Here is a 24,484-nt window from a genome sequence, read left to right on the forward strand (position 1 = left end):
TTGGTGTGAAATGCATCACTGTCTTATGTGTTATTATGTCTTCAACAGACTTACTTATTGTTGTTAACCAGGAAAGATGCGACCCAACAATCCTGTGAAGCTCATTAACATTTGTCCATAGTGGAGACAGAGCTAGAGATAAGGAACATCCATCCATGCTAAACATAACTGACTGACTCTGGGTAAGTAAGTAGCTTGTTAAATTCCCCAAAGAACAAAACATTCTTTTTTTAAAGGTTACAGCTGGCATTATTCTTCATTTTTCACACTGTCAAACAAATCCCATAGAAAGACCAAAACCAACAATGCATTAGACCGTTTCTCAATATTTCCTGACTTCCCTGCCAGTCCGTGGCTCTCAGCTTCAAGCCCAGTGGTGCAAACGACCATAAATCTTGAAAAACGTGTCACAAATATATAGTTTCAGTTTTTCAAAAAGCAGGATTTTGTAGCTCTTAGCAAACATTACTCAAAACAGGAGTAAATAAATGGTGCATGTGTTCGGGACAATTCTAATACGCATTTGGTGCGCTGAGTATTCACAGCACCAGGATGGCAACTTTGGGCTTTCCTTAAAATAAGCTACACTACCCATGTTCATCATAATGGAGGAACATGTTACCCACAGCAACGGTGTGACTCATTGATCTGTGTGTATTAATCTTTAGCCATGCTAGCGTCAAGGAAGAAGGAATAAGACCGACATTTGCCAAGGATGGCGATGTCGATCTGTTGGTTGGTCCACCACTTTGGTCCAGACTGGAATATCTCACTAACTATTGGATGGATTGCCATTGACTTCGTTACATTCATAGTCCATTTTTGTTTTACCGTTGCGCTATTTGTAGGTCAATATTTCAATTCGTCCAATACTTTGAGGTATGACCAAATACCTTCAAAACTAATGAGAAACTAAGATAATGAAGAGACTAAACATTAAACCTGCTAAAGATCAGAATGTTAGAATGGTCTTTATGCTCCAATCCTGACATTAACATTCAACTCAAAGCACTGCTATGCCTTAGGCTGCATTCACACCTGGTCAGGCTTTGCGGCGATTCGCCGCAGGGTTGTTCGGCCGTGTGGGAGAGTCATTTTAATGGTCCAATAACTGCAACGATTAATGTTTTTTTGTTCCCTCACGGCCGAGTTGTTCAGCTCTAGATCGGCAGTTATGTGATTGGCCTCTGCAACGTGACGTCATTTTGTTTTTCTCCAAAAGTTGATTCTGTTTCTACTTTTCCACCACAGGCCATTGCATTTTTTTTGGCGCCCTCTGCGGCCGCCGCAGCTGCAGCCCAAACGCACTATCCCCATTCAAAATTAATGGGAAGACTTGCGTTTATGCCGCACTGCCAGATCTGGTGTGAATGCAGTGTAAGTGGCTATAGCCAATGGAGTATTAAGACCGCCATTATAAAAGATCTTTAATCCATGAAGGCTTCATATTTGTAAAAACATTCCCAGATTTTAAAAGTGCGTCATCATCCCAATGTAAAATGTATGTGTCCTATGAGTGGGAACCCTTGGGTGGGTTGTTGGCTCATGTACAGTGGGCCGCACAACATGGAAGTAAACCCGGAAGCATTAAAACGTTTTTGGCTTATGTGCTTGGTGAGCAATTTTCATTCAAGTAAATTGGCGCCATTTTGGAGTCCAGTATCCTGATCTTATAATTCATCCATGGCGTAGCCTCATATAACCGCAAGCACGACTGTATACCTTTAGTTGTGTTGGACAATAATGAAGGTCTATGGCACAGAGGAATTAATGCTTTGGTTTTGGTCTTTTCATGGGATTTGTTGACAATAAGAAACATATATAGAATATCCCCAGCTCTATGCTTTTATTATTGTAAGCATTTAGAATAAACCCTCGACAGTTACTGTGAGCAAGCAGCCAGAGGTAAGCTTGGTCAACATACAAAGACCTTGAAAAGGTTTAAGAGCAGCTTGGGTTAGTTGGGTTTAGTAAGGCGAGATGTGGTTGGAGCAGGGGTTGCGCAGTATGACATGTCAAGACTTGGCTTGGTTTAGGCATAATACACTATTACTGTTATCAATGTTAACGTTTATCTGATTGTTTAACTTCTCAGGAAAGATTTGACAGAAGTTGGCAATTTGTACAAATTTCATACTCGATATTTTTATCTACCAAGGTGTTGATATGACTTAGTGAATAGATAGCTGAAAACTGACAGATAACTGACTTCTTTTTAAACTCTAAGTGTCGGAATAGTTTTACCAGAAGGCACTAGGGAGCACATGTTAGCACTATAAATACTCGTTCTTAACAAATCTCTCCAGAGCCAATTGCCACAGTCGGGTCCAAACACGTCTAAAGTCAGCCAGCACAGATTCAGCGATAATTGGCGAGGGGCTGTGGAGACGGATTAGAGCACTAACATGACTGCCACAAAAATCTTAAATGGCCAAACTCTATCTGTCGCTGTGTGCTAAGTGAAGGGCGGGTGCCACACTGACAGAACTGCTGGGTGGGTGTGAGCTGACAGGGTTTAGGTCAGCCAACGCACGGACGGACATTTTTCCTGACTTGAGCTTGGCAGACTCTGCTGCAGTGGATTACCCTGGACTTTATCCCTGCTGTTGCATGAAAATCCTGTAACTCAATTTCCCCTTTTGGGCTTTTTTTTACTTAAATTATAATGCATTATTTGTGCTGACTAGGCTTCTACCTGACAATCCATAACTGTCAATTAGATGATGATTGATGTTTCTGAAACAACATAATTTTTCGCCAGGCCAGAATATCCCCAAATAGCAAAAGGTCCACCCACCCACACACGCACATACACACCGACCTCTCTACTGTAACTCCCTGCTTCTATCTCGTAATTGTCAGTTTGTTTTCAGCTGAAACTCAACCACCCCAACCCAAGGATGAATGTTATTAAATGGTAGACATCAAAGTTAAGGAACAGCAGCTAAGAACTAAGTGTTAAGCGAGCTTAGAAAAGGAAGCAGGCAGGGAAGTATACTCACGATATCCTGTTGGAGTGTCCCATGATTAATTAGCATGCATGAAGAGAGGAGAGGGAGAGAAAAGAACACAGTTTAGGCACCAGTGAGCAATGAGTAGAACAGACAACAGAGAGAGGAAAAACTGGGAAAGGCATAATGAGACAGAGACAAAAAAGTGTGTGTCATAGTTCGACCTCCATGAATAAAACGTAAACTTGCAGCGCCACTTAATTGCTGCTGGTCTGAGCTTATTTAATGGGGCCAAATGAAACCACCACATTTATATATTGACTGAGTCTGCCTTTTTGTTCTGAACATGGTTTAACAAGCATCTAATACGAGATAAAAGGTGAGAAGCACCAAGAAAGTGCAAAAGATGCATTTAAAAGGAGATTTTTTTTAAAAACAGACAGTTATAGTCATGGAGAAACAGATTGCTGGAGATTCTACGTTTTGATGTGAAAGCGGTTGTGACAGTTGACATATCGTTTACAGCTGAAGGTGTGTAGCGACCTGAGGTGGAACATACTCACACAGTTACTCACAGACACTTTTATACAAACGCACACACTCGTTCACACACATGCCTTTGTTCTTTTTACTTCCTTTAAAGAAACACACTGTTGGTTTTTGCGTGTTTTAGCCCATGATCTACAAACTGCATACTGTATACGTTACATTTCTGCCAATCAAGTACACATTTTTGGCCATGCTAGCAGCATGCCTTTGGGGATAGCAATGCTGGAGTGTTTGTCGGTCGGTCCACCACTTTGGTCCAGACTAAAATACCTCAACAGCTTTTGGATGGATAAATTAGCTAACTTTGGTGATCCTGTGACTTTTCATCTGCCACCACCATCCACCATGAGGTCGAAATGTTATCCAATACATCCAGTTCCACCAATACTTACTGTACATACTGTAATTACTAGCAAATTTGAGCACGTGAACGCGCTAAACTAAGATGGTGAACATGGTATACATTATACTTACTAAACAGCCATGTGTTTGCATTGTCAATAGCCGTGTTTCCGTTCAATTGTCAAGCAAATTTTAAACACATTTTTGAAATGTTGCGTTTCCATTAACTGGTTTGGAGCAAATAAACTCTGCTACAGCGTAGTTTGGTCAGAAGTTGGCACTATAGGCTTGGCCATCTAATCAACTATGATAGAAAAACAGAGGGAGGTCTTCAGGAATTTGTTTCAAATGGGCAAATTTGAATTGTTCTTTCATGTCAGCTATTGGTCATGTTTCAGCGGAAACAGCTGATCAGTCATGTGAGTTAAATGTTTGCTACTTCAGAATTTATTTGGCAAAGGCGTTTCCATAAACCATTTAGCACATCAACTCTTTTCAGACAAAGGCAAATACAAGGCAATACTTCAAAATGTGAATGGAAACACAGCTATGTGACCATGTTAGCATCCTGATGCGAACATTTAGCTCAAAGCACCACTGTGCTTAAGTACAGCCTCACACAGCTGCTAGTGTGGCTGCAGACTCTTAATCCTTTTAGGTTAGTTTATTAGATTTAAGGGAATCATTTGGTATTTTTTCAGCACGCTCTCAAAAATCAACTCGCAGATACTTAAAACTTGCTTAGGTCAACAACTTATCACCTTTAGTTTAATCACTTAATGACAAACAGTTGTTGGAAAATGAAATCTAAAAAGATCAACGATCGAACACCTTGTGGGAGTGATGATGAGTTTGCGGTCACATTTTGCTGTTCAGCGCCCAACTTTTAAATCTCAGATGTCAAATAGTCTTCAAGGTGCAAGCTTTCAAAACAAACCCTGCTTACAGCTGCTTTACCATGTATCAATTGTTCAACTTCAAGCACAAAAAAAAAAGAATTGACAAAATATTCACTATGATGGATTGTCCTCCTTGAGCAAACTTCAAGGGTCTGCGGGCTGTTTTTATGACTTACTGAAATGAAAATCAATGGTGGCCTGGAAGGTAAAAAATCAATCTAAAAAAACTTATAGCAAGCTTTGGAAAATGGTTTACGGTAATGTAACGTATACAGTCAATGGCCTAAAACGTGCAAAAACACCTGTATGGTCCGTTAACTCACACATCAGCCTGTGTGAAGGTTTTCATACATCATCAATATGACCGTGTGTGCATGTATGTTTGTTTGTGTACATGTAAGATTTGTGTGTGCTCGGAGGTTGGACACTCACGCCTGCATGGTTGTTGTGGCAGTTTGAAAGCTGAACATATTTTCCTTGGGGAACCAGTTAGTGTCTTCTGCAATTAGAGAGAAAAATGATGATTCCAGGGTTAAGTGAAAAGAAAAAAAAGAGAAAAATCTACGTGTCACATTTGCAAACATCGTGATAAATATATTAGAAATAGGGAAAGCACAAAACCAGCGACAGCACCAGCACTTCACAGTCCACCACTCCACAAATGGAGAGAGGGAGACACACAGAAGGAGACAGCAGAGGAGAGAGACGGGGGAGACGAAGAGTCAGATATACAGACCACCACGTCACATCCAACAACACACCCTCAATCCCCACCAGAGTTGAGAAGAAATAGATTTAACTTGCTTTTTAACAGATGTTTCACTTCATTAGACTGATTTTTCACAGTGAAATAACTTAAAATGGAAAACTAACTGCAAAGTTTCTTAGTTAATCGTTACTAAATGCTTGTTTGCACTGATCCTTAAACCTTCATGAAGCCTAGAATAATCACTTATAAACAAATATAATTAAACTGTCACAAACACTAGACTAATGAGGAAGCAAGTTTAAAATGGATTCTTAAATTTTAACTAAAAAGTGCATTCAGGCAAGTGAAATTAGTCAAATGCTATTTCATCTCTGGTCCATTCCCGTCCGCGGGGGTCTTATGAACAAACCCCGCCCCCCCTCCCGCCCTCGTTTGGAATTCAGCGCCTCTCCCTTTCTCTGTGTCCTCCGCCCTCTCACCTCTCTCCAGCCCAGTCACCCGGTCCACACTCCACATCCGCTCTAGGCGCCGGTGCTGCTTGCCTGCCTCTCGGGACGCGCTCTCCAGGTCCAGGGAGCCCTGGCTCCGCGACGGGGCGCCGCTGCACGACTCGCAGGCCAGCCCGCTGCACTCCGCCTCCCCTTTCCCACTCTCGCCCCAGCCGCGGATGTTGTGGGCGCTGACGGAGGTCTGCAGCGGCGGTTGAGACAGGTGGTGGTGGTGGCCGTGGTGGTGTGTTCCGTGATGGGAGTGCGATCCAGCGACGGCTAAAGACTGCTGCTGGTTGCTACCGCCGCTTCCACTTGCTCCGCTACCACTACCGGAGGGCACGCTGGTGCCCGAGACGCCGTGGTGGTGGTGGTTCCCGTGGTGAGCGTCGTGATGGTTTCTGTGATGGTGGCTGGCGCCACGGCCGCTGCTGGCTTGGTGGTACTGGGTCGGCGATGACGACGTGGAGGAAGGGGAAGTGGAGGGCTGGATCAAGCCACCTCTGGATCCCACCCCGCCACTCCCCGACTTCTCCTTCAGGACGTCCAGTTCCAGGCTCTCCTTGCTGCCCCGTCCGCTGCTCATCAGCATACCGCGCTGGCTGGTGATGGTGTACACGCGGGCAGGCTGCAGGGTGCACTCGACGCACTTCTGCTGGTCTTCCTCCGCCGAGAAGCTGCGCTCTAGGGACAGCCGCGACGCTCTGGTTGAGATGGTGATGGAAGGGGGAGGCGGCTGGAGTAAGCCCAGCGGGGATTTCACCTGGCTGGGCTCCTGGTTGTCCTCGCAGCCCTTGGCGGCGTTGGAGCAGGGATGGAGGTGGTTGTTGTTGTTGGGGCCAATCGTGTCACTTGGCGACTCCTGGTCGGGACCCACCAAGGTTTCACACAGAAGATGAGCTAGAACGACGGCGAAAAAAGACAAATAAGAGCGTTAAAGAGTGAGGAAAAAAGAGCAAGGAGAGGGGAAAAAGAGGACTAGAGGAAAATATCATCTTTCTTCGGCTATCAGCTATTGTAGTGATACACTAATGATCGCAGCCTGGCATTGCCAACAGAGGATTAGGTGAAGCAGGTGGAGGGAGGATTAAAGACCACAAAAGGGAATAGGCAGAGCAGGATAGAGGGATGGACAAATGGCAGGATGGCTGAGACGCTGACCTGATCCGTTTCGGTTCTCAGGGTGCGTGTGGGACAGGTACTCTCCAAATGCTCGCGCTGCTCTGTGGGGACACACACACATGACACACATAAAGACATTTAATTCACGGGTGGAAAGGAGGGGTGAGCTGAAAGGAGAGGAAATGGAAGGGAAGAAGAGGAGAGGGGGCAAGGGAATTGTAAATTATAAACGTAATTGCCTTCTTTGTAGGCTTGTGCCACCCACAGATTAAAGATGCAGCTGTTTTTATCTCCACACTTCAGGCAGCCTCAGACTGAAAGAGAGACAGAGTATGAGACAGCCGGAGGAGATACTGTAGAGTGAAGGATTGTTGGATTTCATTTCTCAGTATGACCGTCAGTCTGCGTTGGCGGATGTAATTGCAGCTGGCAGACCATAAGTGTGTTCGTCTCCTTATTTCATACACACACACACAGAACGTATGTGTGGATGTATGCACTGTATCTTCGTGTCGAGAAAAACACTTAACCTTGACAACAACTAGCTGCTGTGAGCTCCATCGCCGAAGTCTGGTGCTTTTTACTCACGCACAGAAATAGACAGAGAAATATGCTCCAGACGTCCATTCAGCCACATATTACCAAAACTCAATATCACAGAGGGATTCAGCTTTTAATAAAATATCCCCGGGTCCTCGCAATTTGAATGACACTGACCTCCTAATGTTCCTCTAGTCAGTGTGTGGCAGGAGAGGGAAATGAGCAAAGAGAGAGAGACGGGGGGGGGGGGGAAGAAAGACGAATAACTTGAAGACGAAGATGTGGTTTCAATGTCAATCTGGAACTGAGAGGAAATGAAGCGCAGCAATAACTATCGGGAATAACGATTCATGATAATAATTAAGAATGAGTGGAGGGAGGAGAGGGATGGAGACAATGTGAGTAACTCTAATACTGTATGCTATTAATAAGTTACTCCTATTGCATGATGAGATTGCCATTTCTCCAATTGACTGTAATTGTGCAACATAATACTTCCCTCCGCTACCTTTCAGAGGAAATACTGACACTTTTTATGTGTTATTTAAAGCTGCAGTCAGTAACTTTGAGAAAATATGATATTATTATTTTTATAAAACGGTCACTATATCCTGACAGTAGTGCATGAGACAGAAAATCTGTAAAAAAAAAATCGTGCTCCTCCGTGTCCTCCTGGTGCTCCTATAATGGCATTTGCAAGATTTCACTGCGCCCAAAGGAAAACAAACTCGCAAACTCTGATCTGCTGTAAAATCTGAGAGCTAGCTCCGGCCGGTGGGCGGTGCTTGGGTTTGGCTCAACTGTTTTTAACATGGCGGCAGGGTCACAAACTTTCTCATTTTACAGCTAAACAGTACACTAAACTTTGTTTCTGAACACATTTGAGGAGAGAAATAGGCATTACAGTACCATAATATTGATTGATATTTGCTCAGCGCTGCCTAGTTTCACAGTTTGATCGGAGTTCGCAAGTTTCGCGAGCGGTGATTGACAGCTGCTGTAGAGACTGCTCGGCTCTGATTGGTTGTTTTAGTTCAGGCACCCTGAAATCTTGTAAATGCCATTACATGTAGGAGCACTTGGAGAAACATGATTTTTTTCCCACAGATTATCTGTCTCATGCACTACTGTCATAATATAGTGACAGTTTTATAAAAATAACTTTTTTTATAACTGCAGCTTTAACTTGTGCTATAGTTTAAATTACTTAGTGCCTCCTTGACCACATACAGAAATAAAATGCATATTAAGACATCCATCATTTAACACACTTTAGCATTATTCATAATGAATGAGTGCTTTTACTTATGCATGTTCTGTACTTTATAAAACTTGTTTTAAAACATTGTTGTATTGTTAATTATACTGGAATAGGCAACTTATTTCACAGCTGACTATTTGTTTCATGAGAATACCCACTGTCGCAAACTGACTTTTAACATTGACGTTAGTTTATCACTAATGTTATTCTAGTACGGGAGGGCTAATGGATCGATTGTGAGTCAGCATGTTTGTTTTCTTGTTGAAAACCTATTGTAAAAAAATCATTATGCATCATTCCTTAACTTGATAGCGACGTGATCCCGAAAGATAACCTGATGTGTCCACAGCTGCAGATCAAGGGCCGATTGACTGTTTACGTCCTTCAGTTCATTCAGGAAATTGGCCTGAGCAGCTAATGTTGGTGACTGTGCAGAAGAATCCCCTAAATACAGGTGAATCTGTGGGTGAACGCCTCCTTCCTGGCAGCTCTGTCAATTATTAAAGCCTGGCACGCACAGTAAGAGCAGGAGTGCAGTAAAAACAGACTTTCTCTAATGCACCGTCTCTCCTTCCCTCTTACGCTCCGCCCTGTCAAGACAGATTAAATTTGACCTCCTTCGCTACCTTTTTTTAACAACAGCACAATTATAATGCAACCTGCGTGACCTGGGGAGGTCCTATTAATGGATCTATGACTTTATTATTCAAGCTAATAACCCCCCATCATGAGTTGAGAAATCGTAGCTGTAGCTTATTTTGAGAAACTCTGAGGTCCTCCTCCAATATTAATCCTATGTGAATACATAAATCAGTAATTAAAGAGCATACATTTTGACACTATCACCTCCTTCTTCAATTCAAATGGCTTTATTGGCATGACGTAACACTGTACATGTTACTGTACATCTTCTTTATCACTGTGTAAATTGTAGTGGGGGACTTTCTGTTAGAGCTCAACTACACCAGTGTTGAGGCTAATGTGGACCCCCATTAGAAAGACAAAAAAAAGACAGACAAGCAATAATCCGATGTTCTGTATCACAGTATTGGGTAAGATGCTGTATGTGACATTAATAAAACACAATCTTTTTCTACACTAAACCCAAATACTGTAAGTATTTTTTGTCCCATGCAGTAACCTCTCTACTTAAGTTACGCAACTTCCGCCGTTATTTTAACCCAAACCACAATCTTTTCCTAAACCTAACTAAGTAGTTTTGTTGCCTAAACCTAACAAAGTCGATCTTTTCCTAAACCTAACTAAGTAGTTTTGTTGCCTAAACCTAACAAAGTCGATCTTTTCCTCAACCTAACTAAGTAGTTTTGTTGCGTAATCCTAACCAAGTTGATCTTTTCTTAAACCTAACCAAGTAGCTTTATTGCTTAAACCTAACAAAGTTGTTTCCTGTGAAGATGGAAGTTTATTTTGAAAAGACTGTATGCAGGTAATGAGCAGAAATTGACCAATTGACTAAACACAAATTTATCTGAGAAAATGCACTGGATAAGCACAATAGAAATGAAAATAAAGGTTTTAAAACCAGATTTTACTCTACAAGACAAGGCCTCAGGACCAGGAAATAATAAAGGTATCACCTTAAAGTTACAAGCCTTGAGAGTTATGTGCATGTGTGTGCGACTCAGTCTCTGTATACTGTAGGATATTCAAGGTCAAAAGAGAGATGTAAAGAGATGTAACGAGCAACCGGACCGGTTAAGGACACATGTGATAAATGTAGCCTACACTCTAATCAGCAGGTGATCCTCTGAAGCTCCGAGACATTTTTCCTTTTGCCCTCTTGTTTTATTATTCAACAGGCTGGGGCACTCTGATTAGAATCAGCAAACAATGGTGCAAGAGACTCACATCATCCATTATACATGAGAGGAAACGGATAGAGCAAAACCCTTCTCAATCCATCCATTGAACAAAACCCTCTCTCTGCGTAGTCTCATATCACCGTGTTGCACCCGCTCCATATATGGTATGTAAGCACGACACATCAGGGGACACAGGTGCACGAGGCGGCTGGGGAGAGAGAGATACCTCTGCGCACATGTGCGAAATGAGAGCGGAGAAGTTATAGACGGAGAAGAAGAGGGAAGAGCCTGACAGGCAGATATGAAATTCGTCCTGCATGCTCTCAGACATGTGACAGGGGTTTGGGGAGAGAAACGGGTTAGGGAGGGGAGTTCCTGAGGAGGAGAGACGGGATTACAGCAGAGAGCGAGAGGCGTGTACAGAAAAAATGGGGGCATATTAAAAATGAAAGGTGGCGTAAACTTGAGGAAACGGAGGCAGACAGAGAAAGCGCAGTCAGGACAAAGAGGAAGAAAGAGATACAACAGACTCCTCCTCAGGACAAATGCATCTTTGAAAATCAACTCAACCCTGAAATCCTTTGTGTCATTTAACCTCTTGAGGGGCTTCTACAGGCCCATTAAGTACGATATGTATGCTATGAAACATGTGGCAAACGGGAGTGACAAGGATGGCACAGGTTCAAGTTCAGTGTCCTGGATTCAGATCAGATTAGATAGACTGGCTGTGTGAGAGTGAAATCTTTAACCTTAAAGGAAAAGTAGAATTGTGTTTCTGAAATGTGTCCCTCCCTCCCCCATAAATATACTGGTTTTACAACACTGCAATGTATTTCACAGGCGGCAAACCTCCGGGTCTGAAAAGTGAAGCCAATGCGGAAGTGCCTTAAACTTGCATTATTTCTACTAGCCAGCAGGGGGCGACTCCTCTGGTTGCAAAAAAAAAAAAAGTGTGCTTGTATAGACGTCTATGAGAAAATGACTTCTTCTCACTGGATTTATTACCTCAGTAAACATTGTAAACACGAGTTTATGGTCTCAATTGCTAGTTTCAAGTCTTCTTCAATACAGCATGATGTTGATCTAGTAAATTATGGTCCCATTTAGAATCAAATAGACCATAAAGCAGGGTAATATTGTACCGTAATATTTTAGAAACCATTCCATGGTGGCCCGTCTATGAGCTTATGGGAAACGGGAGATGGCAACCAAAGAGTGAATTTTTTAACCCCTACTCTGGGTGTTGACCACAGTTTTCTGTATGCATATCATGTAACTTTTCATAGTTTGTGAAATTTCTTCATAGTGCTAGCTACTGTACATGAATGAAGCTTAGATATCTTGACAACATCACTGTGAAATGCAATGCTTTTCAGCTGCCAACTCAGCTGTCACAGCGTCCTTGAACACCACAACCAAGGGTTTTGGAAACAGTTCCCGCTCTCACCTACCCAACAAGTCTCCAAATGAAATGACCTTAAAAATACCTTGTTTGTTATGGCCCTCCACAATGACGCATAAACATTTTCCCATATGATGCCCCTATCTGCCATGTTCTGCCACAAAAAAAACAACTCGGTGAGGGTTAGAGAAAGATCAAGGTTTGGGTTACAATAAGTACTTAGTTCAGGTTGGAAAAACATCTTGGTTTAGGCTGAAATTACTACTTCGCTAAGGTTAGGGGACCTTCGTCGTCATGGTTACAATAATAACTACATGATTAAAGGGATAGTTTGGGTGTCCGACAGCCCTTTCCGACGGGGAACTGAAGCTGTTGTATCCATCTATGCTCTCGTCAAAGCCACCAGACTCCATTGACAAAAACTGTAATTTGACCTTGCAGAACATGGGGGTTGCTGGTCTACACAAACAAACTGACTGATCAAAGCAGCGGTTGACTAGCAACTCCTATGTTCTGCGAGTTAAAATTACAGTTTTTTTCAATGGTGTCTGGTTGCTTTGGCGAGAGCATAGATAACGGCTTCAGTTCCCTGTCGGTAACATAGACTGTATAGCTGTTTCAAGGCAAGGTAAACTGGCAAAAATATTCTAAATATAGCGTACACTTGAATTGATGTTGATTTTTTTTTTAGGTGGGTCTTTCTTTTAGGTGGCTAAAATACGTTTTGCTGCTGCCCCCATCCACAGCAGTACATTGCTTTGGTTCCGTGCGGTCACTCCTGTCTGCTTCTCCAAACTGGGGGCGTGCTGACCGTCACCTACTGTAGGTAATACACTGATTATGGATAAGTACCTCATACAACCCCACTTCAAAACACCCAAACTATCCCTTTAAGGTCAGTCAGCAATCGTGGTTGTGGTTAAAAGAGACCAACATTGACTGTTAGTGGGAAACGTGAAACAAACAGCGCTCTCTTGTGTTAAAGTCTGACATTTTGTTGATCCACCCTGACCTCATTCGTATGTAGACTTCGTCGCTCAAAAGATAACCTCACCTGTCTTCCTTCTTTTTGTTGTGATGGACAGCAGTCATATTTACTACAGCCGTTGGTAGGCTTTGTCACTTTAACGTAAACATATGTCGTTTTTGGACGCTTTCGTCTTTCATGGGAGGACAGTCTCCAACTACAGCGTCCTGCAGCAAGGATGTTAACGGTCCAATATCTTGAACACAGCTCCTCTCCAAGAGTAACTCTGAATTCTGTTATGCAAACTAGTGTTGGTGCAACGTGCCACCTGAAGCTCCCGCTGAGTGAGCAATGTGAGAGTGAACATGAGCATATTTCGCCTCTTGTCTGGGTCTACAGTTCAGCACATACTTAGCATTTCACAAGCTGAATGAGTCAGCCACAATTACACACACTCCACTCCTCCTTAAACACTTTCTGCCACAAACTCCCCTAACCACTTCGCTGCCGCATAAAAGTGCCCTCAACAACAGGAAGATACACCTCAAGCACTTCATCTCTTTTAATAGATCCAGACAGAACAATGCAGAGCTGGATACTTGGCAGGTGGCAATATTACAAAACTGTAAGCATATACCCTTTATCTTCAGTCTTTTCAATGTTTATGCTTACCAACGGATGCAGATGGTGAAATGGTACTCGTTACTTGCTCCAGTGTTACTTTATCCTCTTGTTATTTTACTTTTTTTCTCCAATTATCCTGTTTTTTTGGGGTGCTTTTACATCTAGTGCTCATCCGTCAAACATTTTGCCAGGTTGGGTGTAAAAGGTGTAAAATGCCACCCACATTAAGCAAACCATCGTGTAGCCCAGTTTCACCAAGATAATTAGATGGGGAGATCATTTGGAACAGAGAAATAATATCTTAACCCATTTATATGACAAATAGGTAAGAGTGCAGTGCCTTTTTTGCACCATCATTAAATTGAAGCTGTAATTTTGACCAACAAATTATCTCCATAGCGACAAAAATGGACCCTGAAGACTCACAGGTTACTCTGAGATTAAAGAACTGATGTATTATAATGCTGCTGCTGCTGCATATAGTATTTATTCCATTATTGACCCAAATCTAATCATCTCCTGCCTTTTTCCCTGTCGATTCTCGTGCCGTTTAACACTGTGACCATATATCTTCAGAGGACAAGCGACTCGAGGCATCACTCCCCTGGCAGTGATCCCATCGGTCTGAATATCATCAGATCTGATGCCTCCCTGGGCGTCTCTCCACTGTAAACAATGGGCTGCCAAGCAAAGAGATTCCTCACTCTTAATGCTCCTTAATCGAATCCTCCTCTCAGATGGTCTAATTGAATTGGGTTTTCTACACACACACACACACACACACACACACACACACACACACACACACACACACATATGGAGGAGCATTCACACACATAAATGCACAGCTGGGGTGATGAGAACCTGTTGAGAGGCTTGTTGTGTGTGCTGAGGGCCAAAGGGACTTGGGAATGTTAATTGCGAGTCTTGAAAGTGTGGTGCATTATGGGACACGTGGGAACCAAGCACCTGATCGGGGAGCTGATTTAAAATGTCAGTACACCAGTGGCTCAACGCAACCACCTACAGTGTTGAGTGATGCAAAAAGAAAATCACACACTAACACACACTACTCTTCTGTTTCTCTGTAGTAGCCTACAAATATTTAATATTCTTTCTTTTAAATTAATAAAAGGCTTTTTTCACAGCAGACATTTTGACTTTTTTTTTAACTTTTTTTATTATAAATAAAATAAATAGAAAGAGAGAAAGAAAAATTATAGAAAATAAAACATATTTTGTAAAAATAAATTGTAAAACTAAAAGAAAAACGTCAAATCAGACTTAAGAAGTGGATGTAGTCACCATGACATCACCCATTGGTTTGTGGACTGCCATTTTGAAGCCTCGAATTCTGCATTTTTGCCGTCGCCATCTCGTTTGACACGAGAGGGTGGAGCTAAGTACAACCGAACGCTGAATAAGACATTTTCTAGGTGACCAAAATGGTTATAAACTTTCATGAACTGAAAACACACTGTGAAAGGGTTAAAGTTGTAAGACGAAAACACGGACAACTCCCAGACCGGACAACGCCGTAGTAGTGACCTGTCGATCACAAGGTAACCACGCCATAAAGCATACCCTGCTTTATGGTCTAATTGACTCTAAATGGGACCATAATTTACTTAATGAACATCATGCTGTATTGAAGAAGGAGACTTGAAACTAGCGATTGACACCATAAACTCATGTTAACAATGTTTACTGAGGTAATAAATTAAGTGAGAAATAGGCTCATTTTCTCATAGACTTCTATACAATCTAACTTATTTTGCAACCAGAGGAGTCGCCCCCTGCTGGCTATTAGAAAGAATGCCAATTTAAGGCACTTCAGCATTGGCTTCACTTTTCAGACATGAAGGTTGTCTACTGGTCAAAATACAGAAATATTGTGCACGGTACAGTTTGCCCTTGGAAATTCTCAAAACAATCTTCAAGGTCCACTTGCTCGCTTGTTCTGGAGCTTTTGACATATCATATCATATCACAAGGTGTTCATCGCCAAATTATAGCTTGCTCAGTTGTCATGGCACTGTAGAAAAGTGCTCAGAATAGTGCAAAATTTAAACATCTACCTTTCAACTTGGGTTGAGATTGTTTTTGTCAAAGAATAAATGAAAAATAGAATAAATATGCATGATAGCAGACAGACAATCACACAACACTGCTGGAGCCCTAATCATTCTTCAGACTGTAATCAATAAAATCTGCCTCAGTCAGCATATTTATGGCAAAGACTTGCACTGTCTGATTGAACAGAGGAGGGGGAGATTAGATATCATAGAAATAGATAGTATATCTTTTTAAATACACAAGTAAAAAAAGGAAATAAAGCACAATGATGCAATATGTTAGCAAGGAATGACCAGATTTTTAGAGCTGAAGAGGAAACACAGTCTCCCTTTGTTGAGCTTGAGTGAATCTGAATAACTGTTATTTAAAAAAAAAAAAACAATTACATAACCGCCCTCGACCCCCATGAAGAGAGTGACTGCAAGTCTACAACAAAGAAAGTCACACCTGTCGACTGCCCTGAATAAACTAAGACACTATATTTCATTTGCATCCGTCCGTAAAAAACAATCCTTTCATCTGTCATGCCATCTTTCACACCCCCACTGGCTCTGTGAACGCTGTTGTCCGACGCCGTTCTCCCGAGCCACAGCACAGCCCTCCTCTCTGGCCGATAGGAAGATCAAAGCGTTTGCTTTTTCACTCAATGTCGCAGAATTCTGCTGTGTAAATTGAAAGTAATCTCATCCTCTCTCCCCCCCTTCGCTCTGTCGTTCGCTACTTCTCATGAGCTGCTGGATGGGAGAGTGTGACCTGTTTCATAACCAGCCATCCATAAACATGCAGAAGATGACACGGGCGCACACGGTGCAGGAAGCTAGTGTCTCTTTAGTGTTTCCTGTGTATTGTTTGTATGCATTCCTATGAATGTGGTCATTCACTTGTGAGTGGTGTCCGCTAACAAGTCCTCATACATTAGTGACAAAATGGGTCATCTGTCAGTGCTTTCCAAAATGACTCTTATGAGCGTTTTCTGATCTGGCACACTTATCGGTAGGACAAAGACGTTCTGGACATGCAATAATGCCAACATGCATGGCTCAAGGGATTGCAATGTCGTTCAGTCCAACACTTTGGTCCACACTGAAATATCTCAACAACTATTGGATGGATTACCATCAAATTTGGTACAGCCATTAGTGATCCCCAGAGGGTAAAGCCTATGGACTTTGGTGATCCCTGACTTTACCTCTATTACCAACAGCAGCTTGACATTTTCGGTTTTGAGTGGCATGTCTTGACAACTATGGGATGGATTGCCATGAAGTTTGGTACAGATATCTATGGTCCCCAGCGGATTAATCCTATTGACTTTGGTAATCCCCTGACTTTTCCTTTAGCACCACCAGCAGTTGGAGACAAATTGTGTTCTTTGCGAGACTATGGTTGGTGGACCTCGCACCCTCTAAGGGCTCATGCTCCACCAGAAGAAAATGTTGTACAATTTAAAGTTAAATGCATCAATTTGGTGCACTTTGAGAGTAAAATTAAGAGGCTAGAGCTATGAAGAACGTTGTGCTCTTGTAAACAATTTAATCATAAAGACTTTAGTAAAATAAATATAAATGGTGATGACACGGCAAAAAAGTCACACCCTCAAAGCAAATGAGACTCCCATATAAAAAACTGATGTTTTTATACCCAGTTCTACAAATATTTAGATTTGAGTTGGTATACTGTATATGTCATGCTACTTTCTGCTTTGCTACTGAACATTGAACAATCGTGATTGTGTGAACAAACAAATGTTGCCTACTTTTTGTTTGATTTGGGAGAGGAAAGTCTTTATTTGCACAACCACAAGAGGTCACCAGTCAGGAAAACATGCAGTAAATATGAGTTATTTTTAGTCACTTGAATAAACGACCACTACTGTCTTCCCAGTATGCAGTTTACTGGCTGGCTCATTGCACAAATAATTGAAATGTGACAAACTCTACTCTATGCCATGACCTCCACAAACGGGTCGGCATATTCAATAAATGTTTAATGAGCTTCTGTCAGACTAAGATTTATGCAAGAGCACAAATGTTGAAGATTGATGAATGTGTTTATGTCCTGTACTGTGTTTTAGGTGCAGTGTGTGGGTATGTTTGTGTGACCTCTCAAGAGTGAGGACATTTCTTTAAAGGGGGGGCTATTAGGACTTGGGTTTAGAGTTAGGGTTAGGATAGAGTGCTGCATGGATGACGTATTTTTGTAGGCCAACCAGGAAGTAAGCATCGCCCTGGGTTCGCTCAACAAAATGTGACATTTTCCCATTGGCTTTTGGATTATTGCAGGAAATAAGCTCTGTGGCAAACACACATTTATAATACTTACATGTTTTGTGATTTTTTAAGTGTAAATGCAATCGCCAGAAGTAAAAAGCCAATGCTATAAATTAACTAAACCACGATCGCATGAGCACGAGTATACACAACGAGACTTTAACGGCGGATCAGTCGGCGTGATGGCGTTTTTGTAGTGTCATTTAGCCGCTTGTTAGCAACTGCCTTTTTTAAGACACATAAAAGCTTAAAAATTCATGTTTTAGGACTCATTCCTGTAGCACTCTATTAGAATTTGGTTTAAATTAAGTAGATCAGGTACTTAATTAAGATTACAGTAGGTTATAGTTATTTGTCTAGTGCTAATGGAAAGGAAACAGGGGGTGAATAAAGTCAGTGATCCAATGATTATCCAAAAGCGTGTTTGGCTTTTGTGTGTTAATTGGAGAGAGAGAAGAAAATAAGTTTATATGTGGAGTTATGTTTGGATGTGTTTGCAAAGGATGGTGACTCAGACTCAGGGCTGACCCCTGTTAGTCGACTAATTGGTTGTTTTGGCCTTGGTTGACTGAGATTACTTTAGTCAATTAGTCATTTTTTATGCTTTTTCATGCTGAATGAAACATACGAGCACATCTCTGATAAACACTAAATTTAAAGTGGTGCTTTTTTGTGATTGTGGAGAAACTCAGTTTCACAGATCTGTCGATTAAATCAACTAATTGATTAGTCAACAACATCGTACGAGAGTTAACTGAGTATTTCTTTGGTCGAGGACAGCCCTACTGACACTTATATTCATACATCTGCTATCATTTGCCTGTAGGATTTTGAATGCACAGGGAAGTGTGTTTGCACATACATGCAAAACAGAGAATGAAAGAGAAAGATGGTTGCACTGGTAGAAAGGCTGCGTGTGTGTGTGTGCACCTGAGTCTACTCCCCCAGCCTAGATTTATGTCATGGTATGTCCTCTAATGGGATTTGAAAGCTGAGGTGACACTGTATCATGTCGTTAACTGGACACTAGCTAGAGTTGCAGATAAGAAATTGATGAGTCAAAACTCGGCTTTGACCGCATGTGTCTGTACAAGTAGAAAAAGGCCATATGGTAGACTGAGACACATGTTAACCTTTAGACAATCACAATAAACATAAAAGTATATTTTCCTCACGAGTTGCAACCAAATAGCAGTAAACCTTTTACAGCCTCGCCAAATCTTTTAAGCAAAAAAAATAAGCTACGGAGTCTTAAATCCCAACAAATGCCAAGCAGATAAATCCAGTTGTTACCAGATGTTTCACTGAGGGACACTGTTGTGCATTCAGCTGCTTTTCGGTTGCCAAAGTTGACAAGATGAGCACAAAATGTACAGAACGTATGGAAGTGCAAAACAGATCCTTGGAATATAAAGGTGCATTGCTCCGTAAATGGCTGCAATGGAAATAAGTCCATATCTGACGCTGCAGACAGATTTCAAATCTGCAGAGAAGATTCAGAGTCCAGCCTGCCCTTCACACAGAATGGGGAAGAGGAGCGAGTAGATGAAATGGAGAGATATGCACACATGCCTGATTGTATACACATAGATATGTTTGTGTGTGTATGTGAGGTGGAGAGAGATGTGCAGAGAAACCGCCACCGAATGTTTGCCTCCACATTCATGAGGTTGTGTGCAGGTGAGAGGCTGATCAATAGTAGGATGTGATTCAGCTGCATTTCTCCTCTACGGGGAGGCAAGGTTCATTCTGCCATTAACGCCGAAAAATTAAACTCTGAAGTGCGAATGTGTGTGTGAGAGAGAGAGAAAGAGAGGGAGTATGAATAACCCCAAAAGTGCATGTACTTGTGTGTGTGTGTGTAGGCAGAGATCATCCTCAATAGTTACCAGTTGTGTCAGATGTGTAATATTATTTTTAGTTCCATTGAAGACATGAAGAAGAAGCAGCTTTGAGACCGACTCTCTCTCTCACACACACACACACACACACACACACACACACACACACACACACTCTTACAGTATACCTGCCCAGGACACCCGCTGTGTAGTCATTATGTATGAGAATCACATTCTCATCTCAAGGTGGCACACACACACACACCGCAATGCATGCAAAGAAGGCTCATGCACGTATACAGGGCTGGGTGCAATGAAAAAGGAAGACACTATAGAGGCTCCACTGAGATAATGACGTAATAGCACATCAGCCCACATCTGGGTGGACGTCGGGAGTCTGCACGAGTCAAGGTCATTCATTGATTGAATTAAGCAGCAGGGCCTGCTGCTGCTGGAGCTGATGGAGCAGCACAGAAAAAGCTTCATTTGTATTCAGATCGCAGCTCGTGGACACATGAACACAGTCGCGCACGTGCTTTTTAGGCAAAAAAACTGCAGCTTCAGCTCAACCCTCATGTCATGCAGCCTGTCTGCCTGCACAGGATGGAGATGACACGGTGCAATAGAACAGCTGGATGCGGACTTACTTAGCCATTAAGAAAAAACAGTCAAGCAGTCTGAGTCCAGCTGCTGAATCCATTAAGACCCGCTGCTGTCCTCTGTGACCGGACCAATAACTGACCGTGATAGGTGATCACTGCAAAACGACCGAATCGATTGCAGGTGATTGATTAGTTGGCTGGATGGATCATTTGCGCGCCGGTGCGTAAAGGCAGCAGATCGATGCGTCCAGACAGAAAGACGTTTTTTTGTTTAAAATAGCAATACCATTAAATAAATAAGATTACAGCAGTCTATTTTAGTTGATGCCAAAGTGCAAAAATTAAATGCTGGTTATTCTACTGTGAGTCACAGCAGCCCTCAGCTTTGCCTCTGCATGACTTTCATTACACAATGATGCTTCATTCACAACATCAGTTAACAGCTCCAGAGGCACATATCTATACATATCCTCTTCCAGGCTAATTTAGTCCACAAATAAAAAAAACAGTCTCATGCAACCTTCCCTATATAGTTAATGCTCATCACAGGTGCAGTTTTGGAGAGATTAAAGGCTAATTTAAGCACACATTTTGGCTCAGTTTGACGGGACAGTCGGCCAGACAGACGTGCGAAAAGCGCAAAGAGCCTCTCTGTCTGCGCATTGCAAAAGAAGAAGGACTGGCTGTACAGCAGCACTGTGGTAATCCAGCTGTCACACATGGCACACTTCGCTTTGGTTGTTTTGCACCTGAAGGTCTGTTTTAGTCTCTCCTCCAGGCTGATATTTAATTGGCTTTCAACTCACCTAACTTTTGCTGCCACAGAGGATATCGCATCGTTTCTTAGATTCTTCCTTTTGGACACGGCGGTTCCCATGCTGGCATGGAAACGACGCAGGCAGGAAAACAGTTCATTCCAAAGAGAGGACGGAAAGAGAATGCGACAGTGATGAAACGGTAATAAAATAAAAACCGGCAACCAAAAAAACAAAAAAAGTTGAAGGGGAAATCCGGGAGCTGATTTAGTCACGCACGCGTCTGCAGAGCAAAGGATGCACAAAAGGAAGGAATCTCTCTCTCCGTTTCTCCGGATATGAGCCTGTACGTGGGGTAAAGCTGCACAGCTGTCAGTGGCTGAAAATACACAGACCTCCCTCTCTCTCTTTCTCTCTCTCTCTCTCTCTCTTTATCTCTCTCTCTTTCTCTCTCTCTCCTCTCTCTCTCTCTTTCTCTCTCTCTGTCTCTCCTCTCCTCTCTCTCTCTCCTCTCCCTCCTCTCCTCTCTCTCTCCTCTCCTCTCTCTCTCTTTCTCTCTCTCCTTTCCCTCTCTCCTCCCTCTCTCCTCTCTCTCTCCTCTCCTCTCTCTTTCGCTCTCTCTCTCTCCTCTCTCTCTCTCTTTCTCTCTCTCTGTCTCTCTCCTCTCCTCTCTCTCTCTCTCCTCTCCCTCCTCTCCTCTCTCTCCTCTCTCCCTCCTCTCCTCTCTCTCTCTTTCTCTCTCTCCTTTCCCTCTCTCCTCTCTCCTCTCCTCTCTCTTTCGCTCTCTCTCTCTCCTCTCCTCTCTTTCTCTGTCATCTCTCCCCTCTCTCTCTCCTCTCCTCTCCTCTTCTCTTCTCTCCTCCTCCTCTCTCCCCTCTCTCTCTCTCTCTCTCTCTCCCTCTCTCTCTCCTCTCTCTCTCTCTCCCTCTCTCTCTCTCCTCTCTCTACTCTCTCTTTCTCTCTCCTCTATTTCTCTCTATCTCTCTCTCTCTATCTCTCTCTCTCTCTCATTGATCTGAAAATGCAATGGGAGGATGGTCACCATCATCATCATCATCACCACAGAGGGAATGGGGGGGGGGGGGGGGGGGGGCGTGGACGCTGGTGCCATCCACGTAGGAACCTCTGCCCTTCATCTCATCCATTTTTGGATCATTATATGTGTATCTTTATGTTATGTAAACCAGTCATTTGGGTAAAAGGGTCCCCTCTCTCTCTCTCTCTCTCACGCACACACAAACACACATGTCGAAATGGTTCTCATCCACAGCCAAGGACAGAGGGAGCAGTGAGGTTGAGGCACTGCAGTGCTCTGTGAGCATCACTTCAAATAGCATGATAACAATAAAGCTTTAGACTGTGATGGGTTTTTCTCTGTTCAGTATTCAGAAGAGTGCAGGAGACTGACAGATCATAAAGGGCAGCTCCTAGCATCCGTATAGAGCAGAATTATACCTTTCAGCGACTGATTAGCACTTTCTTTTTTTCAATCACGGATCCACAATGCTTCCCATTTTTGTCTTTACTTTCTTATGCAATTGTGGTTGCAAGAGTTGCAAGGACTTGATATCATAAATAGCTTGACTTGACTTCTATGAAAAATACTTAATAAAGCAATTGCAAATACCTCCGTTTTCATTCAAGAACAGTATATAGTATACTTTGTCACTGTTTCAGGAGAGTATCACTGGTTTGCAGAGGTGAAAGAATTATTCAGAACTTTTACTTCAGTAAAAGTACTAATACCACAATGTAGAAATACTTTGTTACAGTAAAAGCCCTGCATTCAAAATATTACTTAAATAAAAGTATTAGCATAAAAAAAAGTACAAAAAGTAAAAATACTCATTCTGCAGAATAATCTATATTATATTGTTGTATTATAATTGTTGACGCATTAATGTGTTCATCACTTTAATGTTGCAGCTGGTAAAGGTGGAGCTTATTTTAATCACTTTATATACTGCTGGGTAGTTTAATATATAATAATACATCATCGTTTATTAGTTGATTATTTCAAAAATCCCAATATGAAAAGTAACTAAAACTGTCAGGCAAATGTAGTGGAGTAAAAAGTACAATATTTACCTTTGAGAAGTGGCATAAAATTAAAATACTCAAATAAAGTACATGTTTCTTAAATTGTACTTAATTAGTACTTAAGTTTCACCACTGCTGGTTTGTAACCTGGTGGTCAGGACCTCTCTAAGTAGTCACACAATAAATGTCAGAGGTTGTGAGATTATTAATGGGATAGAAAAGAAGAAAAAACACGTCTACGATACAAAAATACTAGTATTTGTACCTTTTTTACTTCTTCAAGCCTCTTGGATTACTTAAATGAAATAGTCTGAGAATCAATATTTTGCTGAACTGCTCACATCTACTGTACGCATGCAAAGTGTGAATAAAAGGTCACAAGTACAGTTTTAACTCAGCGTTGTTTTAAGGGGTCACAAACCAAACAGGTTTGGCACCAAGGCTGAAAAAAGTACAATGATGGTTGCGTTGGCTAGTAGCACATCTGGCGTGGGATGCACATTCAAACCCAAGGATCCAAATGCCGTTCCAACTCTGAATCAGAGCTTCCACACATAAAAATTAAATATTACAAATGAGAACAAAGGATTGTAATAATAATGTACATCAGGTCGTTATTATGCACACTTAAATCAACTGATGGATCCATGAACTTGGAATTTTGGTATGTTTTTAGGCCTTAACTTAAGATGGGATCTAACATAAATGAAAAAATCCATTAAACACTTAAAGCAAATACATGAAATAATAAGTAAATTGAATACAATTATACGGGTGAAAAGTCCGTAATGTAACTAACAAAGGTTGTCTGTTTAGCACTACATAGTTTGAAGGGACAAGGCCTAAAGGGAGAGTTTTTTTAGTCTTTATGATTTAACAAGTGCTTTAAGATCTTGTGTGTAGCAACAAAGCGCCAAAATCTAGTCATATATAGTATCCTATCTACTGCTGAACAACCGTTCAGATGTGGTCCTCACTTCTATTTTGTGTGCCGGGACCTGGAGACTTATTATATCATGAGCAATAATAACACTACAAGCCAGAAAACTGCAGCACACTGCATATTTAAACCAGATTATATTAAACATATTTGAATTAACAGTAGAAACCAATACTATGTGCAGACGTTTTAATTATTTAAAGCTGTGCGATACAGCTTGATTTTCTTCCTTTTACTTAAAGAAATCAATGTTGGCAGAAGTCCCAGCAGTATAGAAAATGTG

At 41.9% G+C, this 24,484-nt stretch overlaps 1 protein-coding gene across 1 annotated transcript in view; it reads right to left on the reverse strand.

Moving 5' to 3' along the window:
- Positions 1-21,675, reverse strand: part of nsmfa (NMDA receptor synaptonuclear signaling and neuronal migration factor a) — a 52,852-nt gene extending 31,177 nt beyond the window's left edge. Inside the window, 4 exon segments of the mRNA XM_074617573.1 lie at positions 5,168-5,240; positions 5,930-6,838; positions 7,100-7,161; positions 21,273-21,675. Coding sequence (XP_074473674.1) covers positions 5,168-5,240; positions 5,930-6,838; positions 7,100-7,161; positions 21,273-21,343 — 1,115 coding nt within the window. The 5' untranslated portion in view covers positions 21,344-21,675.
- Between the last annotated feature and the right edge of the window lie 2,809 nt (positions 21,676-24,484).

This window comes from Sebastes fasciatus, chromosome 19 (assembly GCF_043250625.1).
Source record: "Sebastes fasciatus isolate fSebFas1 chromosome 19, fSebFas1.pri, whole genome shotgun sequence".
NCBI classification, from domain to species: Eukaryota; Metazoa; Chordata; class Actinopteri; order Perciformes; family Sebastidae; genus Sebastes; species Sebastes fasciatus.